Raw genomic sequence first — 27,578 nt, forward strand, 5'->3', positions numbered from 1 at the left:
AAAATCCTGAGGCCTTGTTACATTTTGGCAGGGGTTGGCAGCTGGCTGTGCCCCAACCTTCACGTCCTGGAGCCTGGGGAGCGCTGGGGGGATCCACCAGATCCCCTTTCTCATGTGCCTTAAGCACTCCTCCAAATCTGCTTCTCCCATAGCAAGGGAGAACCCTGAAATCCCTTTTTTAGCAAAGCCCCCAAGCCCCTGGTTTGCAATAAGCATGAGGTTACCCCACAACTCCCCAAACTGGGATCTTCTGCCCCCCCAAAGCCTTGCTGCTTTATTTTGGGTGGGCCTGGGGGCAGGCCTCACACAGCCACCAACCAAGCCCCGTCTGAATATAACTTAACCCCCTCTCCCACCCCCCTAATCGGCATCTGCCTGGGGGGAGCCGGGTTTCCTCCCCATAGCAGAACAGCACCCCAGTCCCCACCACCACCTTTTTACCAAACCCAGTATTATCCCACGACCCCCAAACTGGGATTTCAGACCCCTAAAGGTGTCTGAGGTTTGCAGGTTTTTTTTGCTGGGAGGGGGTGGGAGGGCCTCCCCGTGCCTCAGTTTCCCTCATTTCCCCACCGGGGTGATCCCCAGTTCCATCCCGGGGTGATGCCGCGCAGCAAGAATTGGTCCAGTCCTGGGGGAGGGGGCTCGGGAGGAGGGATGGGGCTGGCGAGAAGGGATGGCGGGGGGGACCCGGGTTGAGTGGGCGGTGCGGTTGTCGGTGGTGGGGGCCTGTCCCTTTAAGGGGGGCAGCCGCGGCCCCATCTGATGAGGCGGCTCCAATCAGCGGCCCTCGGGCTGTTGGCAGCCGAAGCCGCCGCCGCTCCGCATTCCTCCGGCTTCCGAAAAGGGGCGAACATGGCGATGGGGAGGAGGAGGAGGTGAAGAAGAAAAAGAAGAAGAGAGGAAGAAGGGGGGAAGAAAAATAAGGAAAAGGGAAAAGAAAAAAAAAAAAGGAAAAGGAAGAAAAAGAAAAAAAAATAAAAGGAGAGGAAAAAAGAAAAGGAAGAAAGGAGAAAAATAAAGGCAAGAAAAAGGAAGAAAAGAGGAAGGAAAAGAGGAAGAAAAAAAGGAAGGAAAAGGGGAAGAAAAAAGGAAGGAAAAGAGGAAGGAAAAAAAGAAAGAAAAAAATTTAATTAAAAAAAATTAATTAAAAAGAAGGAAAAAAAGGCAAAGGAAGGGGGATACAAGCAGAGCTGGCAGCTCGGTAATTTCCTCCCCCCCTTCCCCCTTCCTCCCCTCTTCTAAAAGGCAAAGGAAGAAAAAAAAAAAAAAAAAGCCAGCCAACAACAACAAACAGCAAAAAAAAAAAAAAAGAAGCCCAAAAAATAGGAGAAAAAATCAAAGAGGAAAAGAAAAAGGAGAAAAAAAGCTTCAACAAGGCAGCAGCGCAGCAAGCCACCCAAGCCCACAGCTCATTTTTTGTTCTGTTTTGGGGTTATTTTTTTCCCTCCTTCTTTTTTTTTTTTTTTTCCCCTTTTCTTTTCCTTTTTTCTTTTTTTTTTTTTGTTGTTTTTGTTGTTCATGGAGAGCAAAAACCCCAGGCAAGCGGAGGAGGACCGGGACTCCTTTGCGCGGAGACCTTTGCATCAAAATGGTAGAGCTTTGCAATCCCCCTACCCCCCCTTCCTCTTTTTTTCCCTTTTCCCTCCTCTTTTTCTTTTTGTTCCCCCCCCCCCCGGCTTCCCGGGGCTTTGCTGACTTTGCAAAGGGCCTCCCAAACTTGCCCCAGTCCTTGGGATGAAGGTGGTTTGCTTTTGTTGTTTGGGGGTTGGGTTTTTGCTTTCGGGGAGGGGGGGAGGGCTGTGGGGGTGGTGGTTTGCATGGGTGAGCTGCAGGCTGCTGCATCCCGGCGCGGGGGGTACGCGGAAGGGCTGGAGATGGAGGTTGGAAGTGGGGGGGGGGGGGAAGCAGCGGCGGGGGGGGTGGTGGTGGTACGAACAGCGCGACACCCAACCCCCCCCCCCCCCCCCCCCGTGCAATAGGTCATTGCACGCTGATTCAGCGGAGGGGGGGTGTCTGCGTGGACCCCCCCTCCCCCCTCCTTGTTGTGCAGGGGGAAAAGGTTTGCTGTTTGGTTTAAATTGTAAAGAAAATGGCACCAAAAATCCTTCCCTCCCCCCGCCCCTCCTCCATGCACAGAGCCTTTTTTGGCAGGGAGGGGGCTGGGTGCCTTGAGGGGTGCCGGGGGCGCAGGGGGTGGGGGGTGGTGGAGGGATGCAGGGCCTGACACCCCCCGCAAGAGGGATGAGCAACCCTTAAAATTGTGGGGGGGGCCGCTGGCCCAGGCCCCCCGCCCCCAGCTGCACCTCAGTGCTGCAGCTCTGGGGTGACTGGGAAGATTTTGAGGGGTGTAGGTTGGCGTGGGGGGAAACTTTTGGAGCTGCCTGGTCGCCCAGGCCGGAGGCTTTGCTGGCGCAGGAGCTGCCTCCTGCTTCCCGTTTTGTTCCCCGGATGACTCCTTCATTTTGCTAATTCCTTGTGTGTGTGTGTGTGTGTCCCACCCCAATCCCTGCCATGCCCCTGTCCTGGGCTCCCTTTTTCCCCACTGGGGTCTGGGGGGGATGCTGGAACCACCCCTAGGAGCAAGGATGTGAGCATGGCAGGGGGAGGGGTGCAGCATCCCACCCCACTTTGGCTTTGCAAAGGGATTTTCCATCTGTGCTTCTTGAAAGAAGGTTAATAATAATGATTAATAACAATAATTAATAATAATTAAACCTGATAAGCAGTGCTGGTAAGGGCTGCAGCAGGAGCCTGGCAGCCTGTGGCAGTGACCTATTTTAGCAGCCTGTGGACTGTTTTTTTTTGGGGGTGGGGGGAGGATTAGTTTAGCTTGCAGAGAGTAGGCCTGAGCTGGGAAGATGCAAAGGGAAATCCCTTGGGATGTTCTGGAGCCTTTGGGATGTGCCACGCTCGGGGACCTCGGTGCCATGCCCATCCCTAGAAGTGCAGGGTTGCAGTTGCCCCAGTGATGGCTCCGTGCCCATGAGAATGAGCCAGGGGGTGTTTGAGTGGCTGTTTGGAAAGGGGAAGAAAGTGCAAGATTTTGGGGGGGGAATAAACAAGGAGTGACCATGGTGCATGGAGGGATGCCTGGGATGCTGGGCTGGGGCTTGGCACCCCCTCAGCTCTTACACTTGGAGTAATTGGAGTCGGGTTTGGGTTCGTGTTGGCCAGCCTGCAAAATGCTCAAGCCTTGGAACAGGCTGCCCAGGGAGGTGGTGGAGTCAGCGTCCCTGGAGGGGTTCAGGAAATGTGTAGACATGGCACTTCAGGACATGGCTTAATGGCCATGGTGGTGTTAGGTCAATGGTTGGACTCGATGATCCTAGAGGTCTTTTCCAATCAAAACAGTTCTGTGATTCCACCCTGCTAGCGTTAAATCAGCTGCTGAAACCACCCCTGTATCCCACCCACGGGGAGATGCTGCCAGGGCACACGCCAGGGTGGGTTTGGGGAGCGTTTCGTGCCCCAAGGCCAGGACAGAAATGCCCAGAGCCCACCTGAGCGTGCAGCCCTGCGAGGACAGGGAGGAAAAGTTGGGAATTGAACCTTTCCTCCACACCCAGCCTCAGCAGCAGCCAGAGGAAAATTTGCTTTGCACAGCAAAAATCTTCCTCGGAAAGATAGGAAGGGCTTGATGGTTGCTTTAATTTATTGTGTTTTCTGGATGTGGGGTGAAACCTTGCTGGATGCAAACGCTTCAGCTCCGACCGTGGAGTTGCCCTGAGGTCGCTGACCGGGCTAAGCGTTGCTCCAGGGGTTCTGCCCGGGCAGCTGGAGGGTCCCCTTGGCCACCCGGCTTGGCTTGACGACGGAGCTTTGTTCTCCCAGCGAGGAATTAGCGGCGTGTTGGGTTATTAGCAGCCAGACCCCTGGAGTCGGGCGAGATAAACGGCCTTGCATTTCTGTCTGGCGTCTGGAGAGGAGGCATGGCACCCCCTTCACAAAAATAACCCTCTGCTGCCTTGGGAGAGCTTGGCTTTGCGGGAGGGAGGGAGCAGCAGCAAAGCTGGTGCCTGCCAGTCCATCATTATTAAGATGCAGATTTTCCTGCTCTGGGTGGAGGGGATCGGGGAGAAACGTGTGGTGGGTGAACTGAATGTGTCACAACATCAGAGGGGCTTGGAAGGTTTCAGGGGAATTGCTGATTTCCCCATCTTGCCTCCTCACTCCAGCTGGAGGAGAAAACTAAGGGCATTCCCCTACTGGTGAAGCCTTTTTAGGAGGGGAGGTGGTGATGGCTGTGACAGTGCTCTGCTCGAAGGGCAGCACCTGGAGGTTTTCTTTTGGTGCTGCATTTGCATGAAAAAGGGGATCCTCATGTCCCCCCCGTGGGGTTTGTGTCCTACAGGGGAGGAAGGAGGTCAGGGCCAGGCTCTGTCACTTTCCCCTGACTTGTCTTCATATTTCTAAGCAAATCATACAATTGTTTTGGTTGGAAGAGACCTTTAAGGTCCTTGAGTCCAACCATTATCTGACTCCACCAAGTCTGGTGTTAGACCGTTGTGTTGCTGGAGTGGCATCTGTAGGGCAGGGCTGGCCCTGTTGGCTTTCCCATGTGTGGATACCCAGGGACTTAGAGTCATAGAATTGTGAGGGTTGGAAGGGACCTCAAGGATCATCTAGTTCCAGCCCCCTCTGCTACTAGATCAGGTTGCTCACAGCCACATCCAGCCTGGCCTTCAAAACCTCCAGGCATGAGGCTTCCACCACCTCCCTGGGCAACCTCTGCCAGTTTCTCACCACCCTCATGGTGAAGAAATTGTTCCTAACATCTTGTCCCCATGTCCTTCAGGGCTGCTGGCCCCATCCTTGGTGCTTTGGCTGCCTCTCCTGATGGTGAGACCTTGGATGCTTGTGGGTATGTGGGGAAAGGCTGGCCATGGCGGTGCAGATTCGATGAGCAGAGAGCTTAATTACCATAAATTGTCTTCTTTTAATTATTATTTTTTATGACTGTATCTTTTGCCTGGAGCCAGGGCTGCCAACACCCTGTCTGAGGTAAAGCTCAGCTCCCCAAGCTGCTGAGTCTGCTGGACAGACGTGATAAAAATAATCCATTTTAATGCATACTCCTAAAAATGTTGAAGTCTTAAAGGATGGCTGAAGTGCAGGAGAGTGACTGGTGCTGCCTGCTCAGGGCTGGGTGTCAGATGGAGCTGGGTGTGGGGACCATCTGGGGAGGCAGTGCCAGCATTCAGAGAGGATGCTCTGGCATGGAAAGCCCTGCCCAAGATACTGGAAGAGGCTTAACCTTGGACCTCTCTGGTTGTTTTGTGGTCTGGGCTTGGGTTAGAGAGCCCTGTGGGTTTAGGATCTGATGAGGCAAACCATGGAGGTGTCATAATCTCATAGAACCACAGGATTGTGGAATTGCTTCAGCTGGAAGAGCTCTTTAAGGTCGTTGGAGTCCAACCCTCAACCTAAGACCACCTTGGCTGTTACAGCATGTCCCAAAGTGCTGTGTCCACACGGGTTTTGAACACCTCCAAGGGTTATGTCCCCACCATCTCCCTGGGCAGCCTGTTCCAATGCCTGACCACCCTTTCCATAAAGAAATTATTCCTAATATCCTGTCTGAACATCCCTGGCTTCTTGCTGTTGGCCCATCTGGAAGGTCACAGTGGCTTTTCCCAGGGATGGGCACCATGCTGCTGGGCAAAGGGATGCTGCTGCCTGATACCAGCCTAATTCAGCAGCGTGTGGAAGGAGGCTTCGTGCATCCATCCTGCTTCCTTTCCAGGGATCCTGGCTTCTTCCCGACCATTGCATGGCAGCACCTGGGTGTGGGGCTGGCCTGGAGATGTGATGGCTTCAGGCTGTGCACAAGCAGCGTGGTGGCTGCCCCACTGCACCCATCCATGCTTCTTGTACTCAGTTAGAATCATAGAACCGACGAGGCTGGAGGAGACCTTTGAGATCAGGTGGTCTCTGTGGGGTCCTGTGAGCCATGGGGTGCTCAGTGCACCCCCTGCCCCACTGTACCCATCCTTGGTGGCTCTGGGGACATCCCTAGCATCCCCAGGGGCTGATGCTTGCCTCCTCAGCCTCACGCCGGGCTGGGCAGCGGTCCGGAGCTGGCCCTGGCGCAGCGGCTTGGCCGCCAGCCCGGCTGGGGAGGTCAGCGTTGGGTTTTGTCCTCGTTTCCTCCCTCGATCTTTCCTCCTCTTGTTTTTCTCGGGCAGGGGAGGGAGGGGGACAGCAGCTTTGCGTGTCTCTGTATGTCCCCCCGGGCTCTTCCATCCCAGCAGTGACTCTGCAGGAGGTCCTGCATCCCCTAGACATGAGGGCAGCATCCCGTCCTGCTGCCTGCCAGGGCAGTGGCGTGGGGACATCTCCATCAGCTGGGTGTCACTGGCTGCACCAGGCACTGGCGGGGACCCCATGGCTTGTCTGCCCCGGCGGTGCTTGGTGTTTGCCAGGAGGATGCTAGCTGCCAAAATCCAGCCCCTTCCATCTGGGGCTTAACACCAGACCTTCCTCTGGGCTCAGTGAAGATCTTGAGTTACCTGGAGAGCTTTTGCACCACTTGTTGGGTCTGGCCTGAGCTGCAGACTAGGGGAGAATGGATAGATGGAGGGGTGCATCCAGCCCAGCTGCAGTGCTTCCCCTCTGCAGCTGGAGCAGAGGGACTGGGGCTTGTCTTGAGCTGAAAGTAATACAGTGTTGGCCTGAAGCTTCTGTAGATGTGGTACTGAGGGACATGGTTTAGTGGTGACTTGGAAGTGTTGGATTAACGGTTGGATCTGATGGCCTTAAAGGTCTCTTCCAAGTGAAATGATTCTATGATCCTGTTTTTGCAGCAGGGAGGCTGTGTTTGTGCAGCCTCCACAGGTGCTGAGATAGACATTGAGGTTACCAAACTGATCTCAGAGCTTGGCAATCATGGTTGGACCCAGCATTGTGCTTGGATCCTTGGTGGCATGGTATCCCTGGTACTGTTGTGGCAGTGCTGCTTATCCCACTTGGTCCTCTGCTCTTCCCAGGCCACGGGTGGCCATGGTGTTTAGGAAAAAAGCTCAAATGGACCTTTCCCTGTTGGTATTGCTGACTGCTTGACTGCAGGGCGACAGAAACTGGGGAAGGATTTGTCACTGTTCCCTTGGATGGTCCCACAGAGCCCGGTGCTGCTGCTGGCTTCCCAGGCTGCTCCCTGGATAAACATCTTGGAGTCAAAGCTTGCAGATGCTGGATGCTATTAAAGAAAGGAAAAATAACCAACAGGGAGAAAAAAGAAAAGTGCTGGAAGAATCTGACTGTCCCTTAGACAGCTTAATGCTCTTCTTCACTTGTGCAGAGGCTGGAAGGTTTTTTTTTGTGGTGCCCCAACAGGCTCTGGGAGCATCGCTGAGCCCCTTCCTCCCCCTGAAACCTACATATGGCTCTCTCTTGGATAGCCTCAATCCTTTTAGACAGCATGTAGGGAGGAAAAAATGACCATGTGGGACAGTGACACCACCATCCTAAAGGATGTGGCTGTCCCCAGGCTCCAGAGCTGAGACAGGACCATCCACAGTGATGGTCCAGCCCTGACAGCATCCCAAGGGGCAGGATGCTGCGGTGGGCGCTCGGGGCCGTGCCGGCCGGCGCCTCGCCAGGCGGGGCTGCGGCCGAGCTATTGTTTTCCCTTCCTGCTTGTTTTTCCGGACAACCCTTCCCTAATTAAATAAAAACACTCGTCAGAGAGGAGAGCAACACCCCCCAGCCAACCCAACACGGTGCTGTGCTGCAGCAGGGGGTCCCCAGGGAGGGAGGTGGCAAGCGAGCGGAGTGGGGAAGGTAGGTGATAAGTGCAGGAAGGGTCCGCTGGGATATGGTTTATCCCGCTGCTGGGTTTCGATGTGTGGCCGTGGTCCAAAAATGGGTGGTTTTGGTGATGGGTGGGATGTGTACAGCCTGGGCAGTGCTGCTGGTTCTCAGGTGGCTTCATCCATTCATTTATGGTTGGGCTTGATGATCTCGAAGGTCTTTTCCAACCAAAATGATTCTGTGATCCCGGTTTTGGGGCTCATGGGAAGATGCATGCACCACATCATCGTTAGGAAAACCAGCCCTGTGTGGACTCAGAACTGTGGAGAAAAGGCTGGAGCTTTCATCCAAGGGTCTTGGAAGCAGAGGTCAAATTGTAATGGCTAAGGATTGAAAGCCAAATCACTGGTGTCCTTGGGATGTCTGACAATGTCCATGTCATTGGGGGGGGAGGGGAAATCAGTCAGAATAAAGTTTTAAACATTATTCCTTCCTTCAGCAGAAGTCAAGTTTTGGCATTAAACAGTTTCAGCCAAGCTATTCTGTCCTGAGATATCCAATTCTCAATTCAAATTGAGACTAGGGCATGGGGGGGGGGTTGGTGGTTTTGGGTGGTTGGGGGTTTTTTTGAGAAGCAAGGGCTAACATCATACTCAGTGACTTATTCAAGCACTTTCCATTACTGCAATTGAATCCTGAAGGTCAGCAGCAAACGTTTTGGTGGTTGGAAGTGATACAGAGAAGCAGATTGCTGATTTTCATGGGAGTTTGGGGGTTGAAAATTGGAAGGAAATCCCCAGATTTTGTGTTGAATGGAAACTGGTTTGCATGCAGCTGATCTAACTGCTCTGCCTGGTGTGAAGAGAGGGGCTCTGGCCACCTAAATGGGGTTTTTAGGCCCCAAAACCCATGTCCTTGTGGTAGGACAGGAAAGGGGTAGAATAGAATAGAATAGAATTAACCAGGTTGGAAAAGACCTTTGTTATCATCCAGTCCAACCTATCACCCAACACCATCTAACCAACTAAACCATGGCACCAAGCACCCCATCCAGTCTCTCCCTAAACACCTCCAGTGATGGTGACTCCACCACCTCCCTGGGCAGCACATTCCCGTAGCCAATCTCTCTTTCTGGGAAGAACTTCTTCCTAACATCCAGCCTAAACCTCCTCTGGGTACTTGTGGTCCTTGGTATCTGGCAATGAGAGCAGTAGAAATGGCTAAAAAATAAACAAATAGGCTGGTGGCTGTCACAGATGGGCTTCTGGGGGGCTGCAGTTTGGAGTATTTAAACATATCCAGGGTGACCTGACCTGCTGGTCCCTCAGGGGGGTTTAGTGCTGCAACAGCATTTAGGGATCTGGCTTTTTATTACCTGCTCAGATAAACTGCATTTTCTCCTCTCACAGTGACTTCAATCCAGCAGCAGCCTCCTTGCAAGGGAGCTGATCAGGGCTTGGCGTGGCTGCCTGGGGAAACTGAGGCTTATGCTGGGTGGAAATGGAGTGGGGCTGTGCTCTGGCTCCAGCTTTTGGTGGGTTTGCTGGACAGAGGCTGCCCTGCTCCAGGGAGCAGCAGCATCTCCTTTGGCCACCATTCCTACAGCACTTCTATCTCTTCCTCAGAGCCAACCTGCACCCCTTGGCCCACCCTCACCCCAAGCATCTTCCCCATCCTCTCACTGGCATTTTTGGGATGGGGCTTTAGCAGCATCACTTGAAAAGGCTCTTAAAGTAGAGCTGAAGGGCAGTGTCAGGGTGGGGAGGGCTGTCTGGAGGTGCTGCCATCCCCTCGGGGTGGGGGCTTTGTGGCCATGCTGCGTTCGAAGAACTTTCATTGCTGCTGCTTTTTCACTGGGGTTGGGTTTGGTGCCAACAGTGCCAGGGTGCTACCCAGAGGGTAGTTTTAGGGTTTGCTCCAGTTGGATGCACCCAGTGATCATCCCATGTGGTCCAGACGTGGGATGGAGATGGGATGAGCAGCCTGCTCCTGTGGCAATACATTGGAATGATTTGGGGACTGAACTGACCTAAGTTAGGGTCAAGGGAGTGGTGGTTGGGTGGAAAAGAGCAAAAGTGTGAGTTGGTTGTTGGTTGGTTGGTTGGTTGGTTGTTTTGATTGTAAAAATAAGTGTTATTTAAGTAAAACATTACCTGAGTAAAATATTATGTGAGTATTGTCTGAGTAAAATATTACTTAAGTAAAATATTGCTTGAGTAAAATACTACTCAAAGTCTGCCTGAGTAAAATACTGCTGAAGTAAAATATTACTTAAGGTATTGCTTGAGTAAGATATTGCTTGAGTAAAATATTACTTAAAGTATTGTGTGAGTAAAACATCACTTAAGTAAAATATTACTTAAGGTATTGTCTGAGTAAAATATTACTTAAGTAAAATATTGCTTGAGTAAAATACTACTCAAAGTGCTGCCTGAGTAAAATACTGCTTAAGTAAAATATTACTTAAGGTATTGCTTGAGTAAAATATTGCTTGAGTAAAATATTACTTAAAGTATTGTGTGAGTAAAACATCACTTAAGTAAAATATTACTTAAGGTATTGTCTGAGTAAAATATTACTTAAGTAAAATATTGCTTGAGTAAAATACTACTCAAAGTGCTGCCTGAGTAAAATACTGCTTAAGTAAAATATTACTTAAGGTATTGCTTGAGTAAAATATTGCTTGAGTAAATATTGCAGAGTATTGTGTGAGTAAAACATCACTTAAGTAAAATATTACTTAAGGTATTGTCTGAGTAAAATACTACTCAGAGTATTGTGTGAGTAAAACATTACTTAAGTAAAATATTACCTAAGGTATTGCTTGAGTAAAATATTGCTTGAGTGAAATATTACTTAAAGTATTGTCTGAGTAAAAGACCACTTAAGTAAAATATTACCTAAGGTATTGCCTGAGTAAAATATTGCTTAGGTAAAATGTTACTCAAGTGAAGTACTGAGTAAAGTATTAAGTAAAATATTGCCTGAGTAAAATATTACTGAAGTAAAATGTTGATAAAATGTTTTAGAAGCATGCCTTTTGAATTACATATGTATATAAAAAGATACTAAATGCATGTTTTTGGCCAGTATTTGTGCCCTCCCTGGGGAAGGGTAATGGCTTTAACCTTCCCATTAATCCCTGTTAATCCGGTTTCTCCTCGCTGGGGGAGCTGCAGGGGTGGGACGTGCCAGAAGGGTATTTCTGGGGCAAGTTGGGGTCTTTCTTGGGATCTCACCCCGACGGGCGCCTCTCATGCTGGCTGCAGCCCCAGCTCTGGGCAGGCTCACAAAAAGCATCTGATAGCAATAAAGAGCAGAAACCTCCTGCTGACAAGCCCGGGCTGAAGTCACCGGCGGGACGCGGCCAAGACACGCATTGTCCTCGCCGCTGCTGGGACTGATTAGAGCTGCCTGGCAAGCCCACTGCTGGGTGAGGGGTCAGCCCCTTTTGCCAAAAAACCCTCGATCTGAAGCAAAAAAAAACCACCCACCCCAGCTTTTGTTTTCCAGGCTGGGCCGCGCAGAGGCGATGGCCGCCCAGCAGCCCCAGGTCCCCTGGATTTGCACCCGTTTGTCCACAGAATCATAGAGTTGGTCCCATTGGAAAAGCCCTCTGAGCCCTCAGGGAGCCCAACTGTTGACCTAACACTGCCCTGGCCACTAAACCACGTCCCAGAGTGCCATGGCCTCGTGTTTCTTGAACACCTACAGGGGTGGTGACTCCACCGCCTTCCTGGGCAGCCTCTTCCAGTCCCTGACCACTCTTGCAGGAAAGAAATTTGTCTTAATACCCAAACTAAACCTCCCCTGGCACAATTTCAGGTCACCTCCTCTCGTTCTATCACTTGATGCTAGGGAGAAGAGGCCAGCCTCACTCCAACCTCCTTTCAGGCAGTTGTAGAGTGCAATGAAGTCTCCCCTCAGCTTCCTCTCTTCCAGGCTAAACAACCCCAGGTCCCTCAGGCAGTCCTCACCAGTTCTGTTCTCCAGACCCTTCCCCAGCTTTGTTGCTCTCCATGGCTGTGGCTGTGCCAAGCGAAGACAGACTGAGGGAGTTGGGGCTGCTCAGTCTGGAGGAGAGAAGGCTCTGAGGAGACCTAATTATGACCTTCCAGGATCTGCAGGGGGCTACAAGAAAGCTGGGGAGAGACTTCTTAGGGTGTCAGGATAGGACTGGGGGAATGGAGCAAAACTAGAAATGGGGAGATACAGATTGGATGTTAGGAAGAAGTTGTTCCCCATGAGGGTGATGAGAGACTGGCACAGGTTGCCCAGGGAGGTGGTGGAAGCCTCATCCCTGGAGGTGTTTGCAGCCAGGCTGGAGGTGGCTGTGAGCAACCTGCTGTAGTGTGAGGTGTCCCTGCCCATGGCAGGGGGGTTGGAACTGGCTGATCCTTGAGGTCCCTTCCAACCCTGACAATTCTCTGATTCTATGAATCACAACACAAATCTGATTCTCATCAGCAGCCTGGATGTTCACTGTCTTGACACTGGGTGTCCTGAGGTGCCAGAAAGGAGTATGTGGGTTGAAGCAGGTCAAACCCATTTTCTTCAAAGCTGATTTTGCTGATTGTTTGATTTTTGTGCTCCTTGTTGGGCTGAACCACATCTACACTTCCCTCACGTTGGTCCCTTCCAACCCTAACAATGGTATGATTCTATATGAGGAGCAAGGTGAGATGGGTTCCAGGAGGAAAGGGAAAAAAAAAAAACCCAACAACTAAATTCAGGGTTGTTTTTTTTTCATAGGAAAAGCAAAGCAGGAGAGGCCCTGGCACACAGCAGAGCTCTCAGCAGAGCTGTCTCTTTGGCTTTCGATATTTATTATACCATTTTTCATTTTCTCTGTGCTCAGAGGGGTGGCTGAGCCATCCAAGTTCATCCTGAAGAAATGTCCTTGGCAGACATGAGGCTTACAAAATGGGGAGGGGTGGAAGGATATTCCAGTTGGGATGCAGCATTTTTACAGCCTATGTATGTGTGAAGAGTGTTCACATGCTTGTGGCTTTGTATTTTCTGTTATTAAATTATAGATGCACTGTATAGGAGAGACAGATAATCATACAGGAATACTCTTACAGAATCTATTTGATGTTGATGTGTGTTTTTATATATTAACATTCTTTATATATTTAAACTCTTTATCCATGCAGCTGGGGTGGTTCAACCTGGAGAAAAGAAGGCTCAGGGGAGACCTTCTTGCTCTCTGCTTCTCCCTGAGAGGAGGTGGGAGCCAGATGGGGGTTGTGCTCTTCTCACGGGGAACAAGTGATAGGACAAGAGGAAACAGCCTCAAGCTGAAGCAGGGAAGATTTAAGTTGGACATTAGGAACAATTTCTTCCCCCAAAATGTTGTCAAGGCCTGGAGCAGGCTGCCCAGGGCTGTGGTGAAGTCCCCGTCCCTGGAGAGATGTGGTGCTGAGTGATATGGTTTAGTGGTGATCTACCCATTGGAATGGGCTGCCTGGGGAGGTGGTGGAGTCACCATCACTGGAGGTTTTTAGGAGAAGACTTGACGGGGTACTTGGTGCTGTGGGTTAGTTGCTTGGGCGGTGTTGGATTGGTTGATGGGTTGGACGCGATGATCTTGAAGGTCTCTTCCAACCTGGTGTATTCTATGTATTCTATGTACCAGTGCTGGGTTGATGATTGGACCTGATGATCCTGGTGTTTAGGAAGAGCCTGGCTGAGGCACTTGGTGCCATGGTGTAGTTGATTAGATGGTGTTGGGTGATAGGTTGGACTTGATGATCTCAAATGTCTTTTCCAACCTGGTTAATTCTATTCCTATCCCTATTCTATTCCTATCCTAAAGCTTTTCTCCAACCTAAAGGATTTTATGGTGTATCTTTTAATATATTTATCATAGAATCATTCAGGTTGGAAAATACCCCTGGGGTCATCAAGTCCAACCACTGACCCTACTCTACAAAGTTCACCCCTAAACCATACCCCTGAGCACCACATCTAAACAGCCTTTAAACACAGCCAGGGATTGTGACTCAGCCACATACACAAATATGTACAACATAATGATGTCTTAAAGGGGTTTATATGTAGTTACCTAATTTTTCTTTTGCTGCTTCTTTGCCCCACTCCAGGCTGCAGAGCCAAGAGGTTGGAAAAAAGCTGGTTTGGGGTTTCCCCCTGCCCCCCTCTGTTCAGGGGGTGCCAGCTTTTGCTGGGGCTCCCCAGGGCCACATGAAACCAATGTCCCCATTGACTGTGGAACAGAAATTCAGGGCAAGTGAAACATTTTGGCATGGAAGGGGGGAAGGATTCGGGGGGGGTTGTGTTCTATTATTTTATTTTTGGTGTGCTTTTTGAGAAAGCAGAGAGGCAAACAGCCTTTTGTTAGTACTGAAACATTGGGGTTTTGCCTGTGTGTGCTTTTGCCCTTGGCTCACAAAACAAAACAAAAACCCAACAAGGGACAGACAAACAAAATGTCTCTTGCTGGAATTTGTGTCTTGAATGAGAGCTGCTGTTTGTCCCACTAAATGTGGGAGCTGAGTGACTTTTTCAGAGCAGGAGGTGCAGGCTAAACCCAGGAGGTTGAACCCTCCATCTACACCACTGCTCTGTACTACATCCTTGGTCACATCCCAAAATGGTGGGGAAAGGGAATGTCAGTGTGGCTGCATCCATCTGCATCCATGATGGCACAGAAAGCCAAAGGGAAGCAGAAAGAAAGAGAATATTCCCTCCAGTAGAGGATGTGGGACCTGGGGCATGGGATGTCCCTGGCATTTGGGATGCAGCTGGCAAAGCAATTCTGGAGTTTAGGTATCTCCAGGAGAGGTGCTGAGCATTCAGGGATGGTCTGCACCATGCAGAACACATTTGAGCTAAATGAAACCTGCAGCAAACACAGCCTGGGGGTGTTGGCAGCTGCAGCATTTCCCAGGCTGGGAATGCCACTCCCTGATTTGGATTTTTCCAGGCAGATCCTTTCCCAGGTGATTTAAAATGGGCATGAAAAAAAGCAGGTAAATCATGGAATCATTAAGGTTGGAAAAGGCCTCTAAGCTCATCGAGTCCAACTGTCAACCCAGCACCACCCTGGCCATGAAACCATGTCCTGGTTGTTTGAAGCTCTCCAGGGATGGTGACTCCACCACCTCCCTGGGCAGCCTGTTCCAATGCCTGACCACTCTTTAGGTAAGGAAATTGTTGCTAATACCACCCTGGGTGCCTCCAGCTAGTGAGTTTGCTGTGCATGTGAGTGAGCTGTAACTTTTGACTTAGAGAACTTTAAGGGTTTGGTAACTGTCTTGCAGAAGTCTGGAGTTTTAAAATCCTCATTTTCTTCTATCTAGGGGCTTAAAACTCAGCTGATGCCTAAAACTGGCTTCCTGCATGGGGTAGATATCAGGAGGTCAAAGTATCCCCTCTCCTGTGTGTTATCTCTATGTGAGCTTGGACAGCTGAGTCAGGCTTTGGACTTCCTTGGTGGTAAGGTGGCTATCCTGCCTCCTACCCAGGCTGAAGAGATGTCAGTGGATGCTTATATGGTCTCAGCCTGGCCTTTCTCCTTCTTGATTGAATCTCCTAGGCTCAAGCTGGTGGTGGACCTTCTGGTTGGTGTCTCCAAGCTAGGCCTTGTGCTTGAGCATCTTGGCTGGCATCTCCAAACTAGGCTGAGTGGTAGAGTGTCTTGGTGTAATGAGGCACACAGTCTGATGGTTGAACCTTTTGTCTGGGATCCCCAAGGTGAGGCTGAGAGTGGAGCTGCTCCGTTGGCATCGTTGACTCGGGATGCACGGGCAGGGGTGGGTGGCATGGCTGGGTGGGTCTTCTCCCTGGGGAAAGTGCCCTTTGGAGTGATTTTGCTTTTCCTTCCTCCCTCCCCCCAGCTGATAGTCGAAAAGACGACTGACTACCCTTCGGCTGAGTACTCCCTGGTGGAGGATGTAGCCCTCCACTTCACGTGTTTGATGGACAGACTGAACGAGCAGCGCCTCTTTCAGCCGGACCTGTGCGACGTGGACATCGTGCTGGTGCAGCACAAGAGCATCTTCCCAGCGCACAAGGGGGTGCTGGCAGCCTACAGCCAGTTCTTCCACTCCCTCTTCACCCAGAACAAGCAGCTGCAGCGCGTGGAGCTCTCCCTGGAGGCCCTCACCTCGCAGGGCCTGCAGCAGATCCTCAACTTCATCTACACCTCCAAGCTCCTCGTCAACTCCTGCAATGTGCAGGACGTGCTGAACGCGGCCGCCGTGCTGCAGATGAACAACATCGCCTCCTCCTGCCAGGACCTGCTGGACACCCGCTCGCTCAGCCTGGCCTCCGAGATGGCCCTGCCCGCCGAGAGCTGTGCCGGGCCCCCACCCTACTACTGCGAGATCAAGCAGGAGGTGGACGCCCCTCATCCCAAGATCTATGCTCGGGAGGGCAACGACCCCTACTCGGTGCGGGTGGAGGATGGAGCGGGCGGCGGGGCGCTCCCCCCCGGTCCAGCCAAGCAGTACTACAAGGAGGAGAAAGACGGTGGTGCGGGTGCCGTCTGCAAGATAGAAGGGGAAGAGTCTGAGGAGGACCTGGACAGCCAGGGCTCGTACAACCGGGAGCAGATCATCGTGGAGGTGAACCTCAACAACCAGACCCTCAACGTCTCCAAAGGCATGGAGGGGAAGGCAGCAGCCAGTGAGGCGGCCGTGATGGGAAGGCCTGATGGCGATGGGCATGACACAGAGGAGGAGGGGGAAGAGGAGAACGAGGAAGGAGAGGAGGAGGAGGAAGAGGAGGAGGATGCAGAGGTGGGTGAAGAGGAAGAGGAGGAGCACAGCGAGGAGGAAGACCTGGAGGAGACAACGGAAGAAGAAGATGATGACGATGACGATGAAGACATGTCAGAGGTGAAAAGGGAAAAGGGCGGGCAGCCCCGCAGGGGCACGCGGGCCTCCAAAGCCACCAAGCCCACCATGGCAACCCGCTCCCAGGAGCTAGCCAAGGTGGAAGAGGAGGAGGAGGAGGAAGAGGAAGGCCAGCGAGGGAGGAAGAGGAAAAAAGAGCAGGATGGTTTGGGCCAGAAGGTGAAGCTGGAGGAGAAGCAGCACTACCCGTGCAAGAAGTGCCCGCGGGTGTTCAACAACCGCTGGTACCTGGAGAAGCACATGAACGTCACCCACAGCCGCATGCAGATCTGCGACAAGTGCGGCAAGCGCTTCCTGCTGGAGAGCGAGCTGCTGCTGCACCACCAGACCGACTGCGAGAAGAACATCCAGGTGAGCGCCCCCCCCGGCCAGAGGGGAGCATCCCAGCAAGCGCTGCAGCATCCCAGCGAGGGGTGGAGCATCCTGCTGGGGACAGACCTCCCACGGGGATGGGGTCGGGACAGACCTCCCATGGGGATGAGGTCATCCCATCAAAGGAGGATGCCACCGTGATGGGACTTCCCAGTGGGGAAAGGAACTTCCCACTCACCATGGAGGAAATCCCACCCAGCTACACCCTGAGGTGGGCTCATGCTCAAATAATATTAGTGGTGATGTGGTGGGCTCCTGGCAGATTTGAGCGAGCCTTACTTCTCTGATGCCTTCTATGCAGGCTCGGGAGGGTCCCCTGGTGACATGGGGATGGAGAATTTGTGCCCGGGGCTTGTGGCTTCCCCTTGTCTGGCCAGGTGGAAACGTGGAGTGATTTGTGAGGAGCAATTTTCCTTTTGAGTTTGTTCAGTTAATCTGGATAAAAGATTGTGAGCCCCTAGTGGAGGCATGCTCCAGCCGTCCCCACCCAGGCTCAAACCAATTTAGCTTAATTCAGAGATTTGCTGACAACAGTTAAAATGGTTTTAATCTGCCCTTTGTGCTCCTCAGCTGCTGGATGAGCGTATTTCTGTGAGCAGTTGACATCCATGTGTGGTTCAGGCTTGGTGTCCTTCACCTAACGCTGATGAGATCCAGTGTTTGGAGTCTGAGTCCATTAAATCAGTCTCTACAGCTCCCTGAAGGGAGATTGTAGCCAGGTGGGGGTTGGTCTCTTCTCCCAGGCAACCAGCACCAGAACAAGAGGACATGCTCTCAAACTGCACCAGGGGAAATTTAGGCTGGAGGTGAGGAGAAAGTTCTTCACTGAGAGAGCTGTTAGCCATAGGAATGTGCTGCCCAGGGAGGTGGTGGAGTCACCATCCCTGGAGGTGTTCAGAAAGGGATTGGATGTGGCACTTGAAGCTATGGTTTAGTAGTCAGGAGGTGTTGGGTGACAGGTTGGACTTGATGATCTTTGAGGTCTTTTCCAACCTGGTTAATTCTATGATTCTATGAAATCGGTGCAGTATGGGGGGATGGAATCAGAGAGATGTTTGGGTTGGAAGGGACCTTTAAAGGTCATCTAGTCCATCCCCTCCCCTGCATTCAGCAGGGACATCTTCACCTGGAGCAGGTTGCTCAGAGCTTCATCCAACCTGACCTGGAATGGTTCCAGGGATGGGGCATGTACCACCTCTCTGGGCAATCTTTAAGGTAGTCAAAGGCCCCCAGGAGGTCTACCCAGAGCTTTCTCTTTTCCCTCAGCCTGGCCTCACAGCAGAGGTTTTCCAGCCCTCTGGCCCTGCACCATCAGGTCCATGTCTCTCCTGTGCTGAGGACTCCAGAGCTGGGCCTAATGCTGTAGGTGGGATCTCAGCAGAGCAGAACAGAGGGGCAAAATCCCCTCCCTCCACCTGCTGCCCACACTGCAGGAGATGAGCCCAGGATGCAGATGGGTAGGCAGGCATCCCATCAGAGCAGCAAATGTGTGTTCCTGCAGATCCCTCCAACCCATCTCCTAATCCCCAGCGAGCTGTTTGCAGGATGCTGATGCTACTAATTAAATACCATCTTCTGGAGAGCTTCAGCCATCATCCTTCCCACCAGAAACCAAATTTAAATGCTCTTGCAGCTCTCCTAGATGAAGAAAACAGAACTCAAGTGTGAGTGGAGCCCTTCACCCATGGCACCCCAAGTCAAATGGGGAATGAAGCAGACCTCAGCATTAGGAAGTGCAGGGAATATGGAGGCAGAAGCAGTCTCATCTCCAGCAAGCAAAGGAGTCGCTGCCTACACTGACCCTGTGGTGCAGCTTCCTGACAAATGCACAGCCCTCACCTCTCCTTCTGGTGGATGCTTTTTCCCAGGATGGATGAGTGCAGCTCATCAAATCCCTGCTTGGTGGTGGCTGTTTTGGAGCCTGTCACAGAGCCTGTGCAATTAAAACTGGGTTTTCCCAGCGTGTTTCTTGGGCCTCGTCTACTTCCTGGTGGAGGACATGGGACTCTCGCCTCATTGCTTGTATTCCCCCCCTTTTCCTCCCTTTTCTGGGTCATTTCTGAATGGGGTGAAGCACAACTGCCCATGTGGTGCCCTTGCTCTGCTGAAAACATGGATCATTGCCCCTCACTTGACCTTTCTGAATTGTACCAGGATTCACTCAGCCTTGCTCTGGTGACATCAAATAACTCTGTCAACAAACCATGGGCTTATAGCTGGATGGAAAAGGGTCTTCTTTGTGCCCATAATGGGCAGTCTTTATTTCTTCTTGTTTAAGCAGATTCTTGGAGGCTCTGCTGCTTTCACTTGCTGTTTTGTCCCTAAATTTCATCCATAACGCTTTAGACGTTGGGCTTCATCTCACTCCTGTGATGGTTTCCCATCTTCATGGGTTCCTGCACCTGAAAAATGGCTCATCCTTTGCTTTATCAAGTTGTTTCTCACACTTTTTTGTGGCCAGCTTTAGCATGCTTTTCATCTTAACCTGCAAGGATTTATCTTCTCATTTCCCCTCCCGTCTCATTTGGATGTTCCTTGCACATTTGCAAAGTGATGGGTTTTTGTAGGAACCCAGGACACAAGCCCAGCCCTCCAGGGTGCTTGGTTCCAGCCCAGGGGCTTTCACTCTAAGATTCCACACCCCTGCAGCCTTTTTCAAGTGGAGAGAATGGACATTGATGTGTCTTTGATACCAGGCTCTGGTCCCAAATCTGTGCTTGGGAGCAGTGCAACTCAGAAGTCCACTCATGATGATGTTCAAGCATGGCAAGATGAAGAAGATGAGTGTTGGGAGTGCCTCTGGGACCCTATTTTTGACTTTCAAGCACCTAAAACTGTGGAGAGTAGTGTGACTGTGTGGCCTAATGGTGTAGTTTCATGGTATCTCTGCCTATTTTGGTGCAATATTTGGTTGAAGCCCATCAACAAGCACCTGTTCTTCTGGGCAGGAGGAGAGGCTGGAGGAATCCCTCCCTGGGCTTGCTGGTACTGCTCAGCTGTGCTGTTGAGAGATGTCTCCAAGGCATGAATTATTTTCTGACCGCATCTGTGAGGAGAAGGGATGGTTTTGTCCCTGAGGAAGATGAGTCATGGAGAGCTGAAGGGGAAAGAATTGACCCTTGGAAGAAAGAAGGACTGTTGGCTCCTGGCAGGGTCCTTGGCCAAGCAATGGCCACTGTCCCTGTGCTCCAGTAGTGGTTTCCTGCGTGAACCTTGCTGTCCTGTGCTTCCTCTAGCACCACACTGATCTCTCATGCTTGCAACAGAGCTCATGGCAAAGTTGGAGGTTTCCTGGGAATTTTCAGAGGAAGACTGAGCATGACTTTGCACATCACCTTCTGCTTGTGCTGATTGCTTTGGGGCCATTTTGGTCTATTTGGACATGATTGGAAAACTCACTTGGTGGTAAAGCATCCATCATACCTGCTGATGACTGAAGTCATGTTGCCTTGGCTTGGGCTTCTCCTTGTTCCTCTGTTCTTCTTTGCCTTCTAATGCACAGAGGGTTGGGGTTATTTTTATGTAATGGCTTTGTGGTGTACAAGAGTAAAATGTCCAGCTGGGACAAGGGCCTTGGTGCCTCAGCTGCTCTTTGTGCAAGACCTAATACATCTTTTGATGGAGCTGCCCTGTCCTGCCTTGCAAAATCATTGTCCCTTCTTCATCCAATGGATAGAAAATTGGCTTCTGGAGGTTTTGGAGTGACAAGGCCTGTAGCAGAGTTGGTGGTCATTAGGATTTTAGCTGTCTGAGCTGTAGGATTCATGGTGCTGTCCCAGCTGGTAGCCTAGCAAAACAAAAATGCTTGTGGCACCTGGGCAGGTTCCTCTGCTCCCCTACCCATCCTCTCTCTCCTTGCAGTGCGTGACATGTGGGAAGGGGTTCAAGAAGCTCTGGTCCCTCCATGAGCACAACAAGATCGTCCATGGCTATGCTGAGAAGAAGTTCTCCTGTGAGATCTGCGAGAAGAAGTTCTACACCATGGCCCACGTGCGCAAACACATGGTTGGTGAGTGTGGGAGGCACCAGTGCCATGGAGAGATCTCTTTAGGGGTGTCCATCCATCATTTGGGCAAGGAAAGGTGGCTTTTTGTCACTGTCCTCTTGGAAATTTAAGGCTGGGCTTACTCTTGGGTAAGGTTTCTCATGTCAGTGCCTGTGGCCTTGAAATCTGGGCTGCTATTCAGTGCTGAAGGTATGTCTGCTGGGGGTAGAGCAACCAGATGTGGTGCTGGGGAAATCTCATGTATTTCATTGAACCAGAAAAGAAAGGACCCCAGGAATGATCAAGGGAGAGTGTGAAGTGTAACCATCCCTTCCCTTGTGAAAGAGGGCAAGCCCACATCAGTGCTGGGCTTTCAAAAGTAAATTGCACATGTCAACAGCAGTTGGGTCCCTGGGGCTTAAAGGCACCAAAAGGGATCCAAGAAAAGAGAGGTTTCGCAGGTGCCTGAACATTGCTGCTGGACCTCTGCCTGAGAGGGTGCTGGGTCTGCTGGAGCAGCAGATGGGACCTGAGGAGATGAATTCATGAGGTGTGAGGAGGGTGCCTGACCCTGCCTCTCTCCATCTCAGCTCACACCAAGGACATGCCCTTCACCTGCGAGACCTGCGGGAAGTCCTTCAAGCGCAGCATGTCCCTCAAGGTCCATTCCCTCCAGCACTCTGGGGAAAAGCCTTTTAAATGCGAGGTAAGGTCCTCCCACCCCACATCCTCTCAAGTGAGGACAGAAACACTGACTGGGGGAAACGTCTTCCACTTCTTGGGGCTTCCCCCACACTTTGTGTCAGCGTGGTAGTAGGGATATCCCCACAGGCTTTGTGTCCCCTCCTGGTTTGAAGGTCTCACCGACCTTATGATGAAAGTCTGGAGACTTTCAAGACCCACCTGGATGTGTTCCTGTGTGACCTGTGCTGGATTCTATGGTCCTGCTCTAGAAGGGAGTTGGACTTGATGATCCTCAGAGGTCCTTTCCAACCCCTAACATCCTGGGTTGCTGTGATCCATTGCCAGGATCTGTCCCTGCAGTCCCTGGACTTTGCATCCCACCCCAAGCCCAACCTGCCTGTGGGCCTGACTGAGTATGTCTTGAAGAGCCATTTATTTAGGGTTGTTTTTTGGGGGGTTGGGGGGAAAGAGTGATTTCTGCACTGCTCCAGCATGCTGGTGATCTTGGGGGAACGTGGGAGGTGTTTTCAGTGCTCATCACGGTCTGGTGCCCCTCTTACCCCCTCAGAACTGCAATGAGCGCTTCCAGTACAAGTACCAGCTGCGCTCCCACATGAGCATTCACATCGGCCACAAGCAGTTCATGTGCCAGTGGTGTGGCAAGGACTTCAACATGAAGCAGTACTTCGATGAGCACATGAAGACACACACAGGTGAGATCTCCCAGCCCTGCAGGCAAGGACCCCTGGGGAAAGAGCAATGAGATAGGGGTAACATCTTTGGGTGGAGGGCAGGATGGGATTTCATGGGGGGACAGTCCGGTCACTAGCTTCTCATCCATCTTCCCCTGTCCAGATGGGTTGGATACCATCCAGAGGGACCTAGACAAGCTGGAGGAGTGGGCTCATGAGGTACAATAAGGCAAAGTGCAAGGTCCTGCACCTGGGTTGGGACAATCCCCATTATCAGTGCAGGCTGGGGAATGATGAGATTGAGAACAGCCCTGCAGAAAAGGACTTGGGGGTACTGGTGGATGAGAAGCTGGACATGAACCAGCAATGGGCACTTGCAGCCCAGAAGGCCAATTTGTGTCCTGCATCAAAAGAAGCTTGACCAGCAGATCAAGAGAGGGGATTCTGCCATTCTGCTGTGCCCCAGTGAAACCTCATCTGGAATGCTGTGTCTGGGGCCCTCAATGCAGAAGGGACATGGACATGCTGGAGTGGATCCAGAGGAGGGCCATGAAGATGATCAGAGGGCTGGAGCACATCTCCTGTGAGGACAGGCTGAGAGGGTTGTTCAGCCTGGAGAAGAGAAGGGTCTGGGGAAACTATATAACATAATTTCAGTATCTGAAAGGGGCCTACAGGAAGGCTGAGGAAGGATTGTTTAGAAGGGCTTGTAGTGATAGGAAGATAGTGATAGGACAATGGTTTAAAACTGGAGCAGGGTAGATTTAGGTTGGACATTATAATGAAGCTCTTTACTATGAGGGTGGTGAAACACTTGGAACAGGTTGCCCAGAGAGTTGGTGGAGGCCCCATCCCTAGGGACATTCAAGATCAAACTTGAGGGAGCCCTCTACAACTACCTGAAGGGAGGTTGTAGCCAGGTGGGGGTCAGTCTCTTTTCCCAGGCACCCAGCAACAGAAGAGGACACAGTCTCAAGCTGTGCAGGGGGAAGTTTAGGCTTGATCTTAGAAAGTTCTTTGCAGAAAGAGAGATTGCCCATTGGAATGGGCTGCCCAGGGAGGTGGTGAGGTTGGCATCCCTGGAGGTGTTTAAGAAGAGGCTGGATGAGGCACTTAGTGCCACGGTCTAGTTGGTTGGTTAGGTGGTCGGTTGGACTTGATGATCTTGGAGGTCCCTTCCAACCTGGCTGATTCTGTGATTGATTCTGGGCTGCGAGCAACCCGACGTAGTCGTAGCCGTCCCCGCTGGCGGCGGGGGGAGTGGGACGGGCCGAGCTTGGGTGGCCCTGACGCGTTCTGTGCTTGTGTGCCCTCAGGAGAGAAGCCCTACATCTGCGAGATCTGCGGGAAGAGCTTCACCAGCCGCCCCAACATGAAGCGGCACCGCCGGACCCACACCGGGGAGAAGCCCTACCCCTGCGACGTCTGCGGCCAGCGCTTCCGCTTCTCCAACATGCTCAAGGCCCACAAGGAGAAGTGCTTCCGCGTCAGCAACCCCTTGGCTCTGGACACCGCCGCCTCCCAGCCCGCCGCCAGCCCGGCCCCGCTGCCCCCCGCGCCCGGCGCCTCCCCGCTGCCCCTGCCGCTGCTTCATCCCCTGCCACAGACCCTCCCTCCTCCTCCTCACCTACCGCCGCCCCCTCCCCTGTTTCCGGCGGGGAGGATAAATTCAAACAACAACTAGGGACCCCCAGCCACGCGCCCGCACGGACTGCTCTCCCCGCGGGGGAGCCGAGGCTTCGCTTGCTCTTTACCCCACCTCCTCCTCATTTTGGGGTTGTTTTGGGTTTGTTTTGTTTTCCCCCCCTGCCTTCTTCTCGCCCATCATTCTCCACGGAGAGGGGGGAGCAGGAGGAAGCCCCCGCTGTGAGGCACGTGGGTGTTGTGGAGGGGAGCCACCGTCCCATCTGTAAGGGTGTAGGTCAAAGGCGTCGCTCTCCGTTCCATCTTCCCACGCACTGGCTTCATCTTCATGCTGGGATGGTGGTGGGGCTTGGAGGAGCAGGATGCCACGCCAGCCGTGGTGGAGCTGGCCAGTGTCGTGTGCCCGCCGGTGCTTCAATACTTACCCTCAGCTGAAATCGAGCTCGTGGTGCTTGAATCCCTGTACTGTAAAGCTGGTCTTTCAATTCAGCCTCTGCAGCCAAGAGGTTGAGAGGTGGGCACCACCCTGCTGGCCCCGGTGGCGCCATGGCAAGCAAGCAGATGTCCCCGTTGGAAAGCTGTCAGCCTGCTCTCCTTAGCAGCCCTCGCTGCGTCTTCCTTCCCCACAAGAGGTTTTCCTCCTTGATAGGTGAAAGCACAAACGCCAATGTTCCATCTCGGGGCATCAGCAGCTTGCTGCTGGTTCATTTTTGGGGTATCCTAAGGGAGCTGGGCTCTGTTGTGCCCTTTCCACTGATCCCAGCAGGAGCTGTGCTCCTGGGGATGTTCTGGAGTTGGTGAGGTGTCCCTGGGAGGGTTCAGATGGCCTCAGGACTGGTGGGAGGGTGGCTTGGGGCAGAGGAGCAGGATGCCGCTGTTTCTTGGCGGATTCAGCCCAGAATAGTGCCTTAACAATTCAAACAACCCCCTGGCTGGTGGGTGACCTCCCATTTGGGTCCCACTGCAAGGTTCAGAGCTAAAGCAAGACCACCTTCAGCATGATGACAGTGTCCCATCCTCCCAACTTGCTGCCCACATCGCTCTCCCAAGCTTCACCTCTCCCCATGGGGTTGGCAGCTGTTGCCTTGCCCTGGCTTGCGGGGACCAGAAAGGACCAGTGAAGGCTGTGCTTGGTTTGGAGATGTCCTGTGATGTTGGTTAGCACTTCTCTGGTCACAATGTGTGTGTTGAAGAGCTGGTCTTTGGTTTCACTCATTCAGGCTGGCTTCGTGCTGGTGGAGGAGAAGAGCAAGGCTTTGCTTTTACCCCTTTGTTGGATGCTGGGGTCCAAGTTGGGTTTCTGTCTCCTGTACTCTGCCCTGGAGCATCATGCATTGGCCTGTTCACAGCTGTGTGGTCTCCCTACCTGAAGAAGTGTCCCCTCTGGTGTCAGGGAGTGTTGCAGAGTCTGCAGAGCATCCAGCATGGGCAGAGATGTGCTGGCCAAGAGGTGGGGTGCACTGCAGCTGATGCTTTGCTCCCCAGGCTACTGTGGATGTGTGCAGATGTGAGTCAGGTCATGGAGGTAGTGAGCAGGGCTGTTGATAGCCGGGAAGGAAGAGAGGATAATGAATGGACTTCAGGAGCCCTTTCTCATTTGCACCTTGTTGTAGGTGATAGCAGGGTGCTGGGGACAGTGAGCCACATCTGGCTCTGTGAGAAGCCTCAATGCTTTGTCTCCTGGACGGAATCACCAAAGCACTTGGGCAGTGTTGAGGTCGTCCCTGTAGAGACAGGAGGATTCAGCCACGTGCTCAGGGGCTTTACTGACCAGGGATGTTCAGGAACATTGGTCTGAAAGAAAAAGGAAGGGGAGAATCTGCTCTTCTGAGCACTCTTTGAGGTGATGAGTTAGGTAGCTGGTGGCCTCTGCTACTGAGTAGTGGCCCCTGTGCCTCACATCCCCGGAGTTTTGCTCCCATTAACTTGTTGGAGCAACACATTGCTTTTCATCCCCATGCTGGCTGGGATCCTGTGGATCCCCAGCACTGCAGTCAGAGACAATGAACTCACTGCCATTGGCTTTCTGAAGGGACCATGACCCAGACTAGAAGATCATTGCTTTAGAGAAGTTTTAGGGAAGCACCACCCTGGAGGTGTTGGAGAGCCTCGGCAGAGGGGTCCATGTAGTCTCCTCCACTGCCTCCCAAGTCCCCTTGGGCTCCTTTGTGCTTCTTTCCCCTCATGCAGCCTTGAGATGAGATGGGAGCCCTGCACCCCGAGGAGGGATCACCTTGCCAGTGTGATCATCTGTGATGGAGCCCATCAGCTGTCTGGCTGGTAGGCTGCTTCCCCTCAAGTAAACACCCATCCCAACATCTGCTCCCTTGAACCATTCACCTGGGGGTGACTTGTCCTTTCCCTGTCACGGTTCCTCCTCTCCCTGTCCCACTTGGATGTCACTGTGAGATGAGAGGACCTTGCTGAGGCGAGAAGCCCAGTGGAAAGCCCAGTGACTGATCCCAGCCATGTCTGATCCCCTTCGAGAGCCTGCTCGTAGAGCCACTTGGAGATGTCGCGATGTGACCATGCACACAGCACTTTGGAGAACCAGATCCCTGCTGCTCCCTCCCCTCTCCAAGGCCTTGGGTAGTTCCTAGGAGTCCTACATGGCTTCTAAGCCCTTTTGTCCACACCCTTATTGGCCCCAGTGTGTCTCTTCATGTCTGGTTTTCGTTCGTGTCCTAAGAGCTCAAACAAGTCGCTCCCGCGGTGTCTTGTCCTCTATCCATCCTGGTTGGCACTTGTTGGGTTAGATGAGACAGGAGCGGGGGCTGAGTCAAGTCCATTGATTTTAAGCTTTTTATGGTTTGGGATTTGTTTTGTTTTGTCTTTTAAACTCTTGCACCTTAACCTCTCACATCCCTTCTTCAGCAGCCGGCAAGGGTTGGAGAGGGGCTTGATTCCATCACCCAGTTCATGAACATGCCACAACGCAACGGTCAGCTGACACCTCTGCACCTAACCCCAGACCTGCCCGCCTTTCAGTTTTTCTTTTTCTCCTCCCCCCTTCATCATCTGAACTCTGGGGAGGGAGGGAATCATGTGGGGAGGGTCATTTCTTTGGTTTCTCTATCCCAGGAGCCTGGTAGCACAGACCAGTTAAGCCTCATCGTGTCCCGTGAGGCACAGCTGGCCCTTTGGACCACAGCCATAACCCCAGCACGGTGGGAAGGTGACGACGGATGGACAGCCAGTGGGTGGGAACGGCTGTGACAGTGCAATAGAGACGAGCATCCGCTGCTAGACAACTCCACTGATGGAACTCTTGGTTTGCCTGAAGTCGAGGGAAGGACAGATGGACAGACAGCCTTTGTTCACACGGACGGAGAGGGCTTCCCCACGCGCAGCCCCGCCTGGTGACGCAGAGCCGCGACAGGAGCTGGGTCAAACTTAACAGAGGAAGAAAAGGAGAGTTCAAAAAGGGGGGGAGGGAGGGGGGAAGACAAAGGAAAATAACAGAGGAATTAGACCAACCTCAGTAGCGTGGAACTCGAGGGAAAGGGGTGACACCCCAAGCACTTGCCTCCAAACTGGTTCCTCACGCCTGGTGTTTGGCTCTGTTACGAC

At 52.3% G+C, this 27,578-nt stretch overlaps 1 protein-coding gene across 2 annotated transcripts; it reads left to right on the top strand.

The window, feature by feature from the left end:
* Nucleotides 1-1,165: 1,165 nt before the first annotated feature.
* Nucleotides 1,166-26,156, top strand: ZBTB47 (zinc finger and BTB domain containing 47). 2 transcript variants are annotated; one of them, XM_054171338.1, is made up of 6 exons: nucleotides 1,166-1,204; nucleotides 15,612-16,982; nucleotides 20,865-21,012; nucleotides 21,579-21,694; nucleotides 22,241-22,385; nucleotides 23,681-26,156. In XM_054171338.1, the coding sequence occupies exons 2-6, from the start codon at nucleotides 15,693-15,695 to the stop codon at nucleotides 24,046-24,048; spliced, it is 2,067 nt and encodes a 688-aa protein (XP_054027313.1). In that variant the 5' UTR covers nucleotides 1,166-1,204; nucleotides 15,612-15,692; the 3' UTR covers nucleotides 24,049-26,156. The 2 variants fall into 2 exon arrangements, with proteins under 2 accessions (XP_054027313.1, XP_054027312.1); XM_054171337.1 differs by lacking the exon at nucleotides 1,166-1,204 and adding an exon at nucleotides 1,492-1,594.
* Nucleotides 26,157-27,578: the final 1,422 nt, after the last annotated feature.

Source organism: Dryobates pubescens, chromosome 21 (assembly GCF_014839835.1).
Source record: "Dryobates pubescens isolate bDryPub1 chromosome 21, bDryPub1.pri, whole genome shotgun sequence".
Lineage (NCBI taxonomy): Eukaryota > Metazoa > Chordata > Aves > Piciformes > Picidae > Dryobates > Dryobates pubescens.

Bases quoted from the DNA above. Each gene is read 5' to 3' on its own strand.
- ZBTB47 (XM_054171337.1), top strand. The intron at 21,695-22,240 runs GTAAGGTCCTCC...TTACCCCCTCAG, and splicing joins AAAAGCCTTTTAAATGCGAG to AACTGCAATGAGCGCTTCCA. The intron at 22,386-23,680 runs GTGAGATCTCCC...GTGTGCCCTCAG, and splicing joins GCACATGAAGACACACACAG to GAGAGAAGCCCTACATCTGC.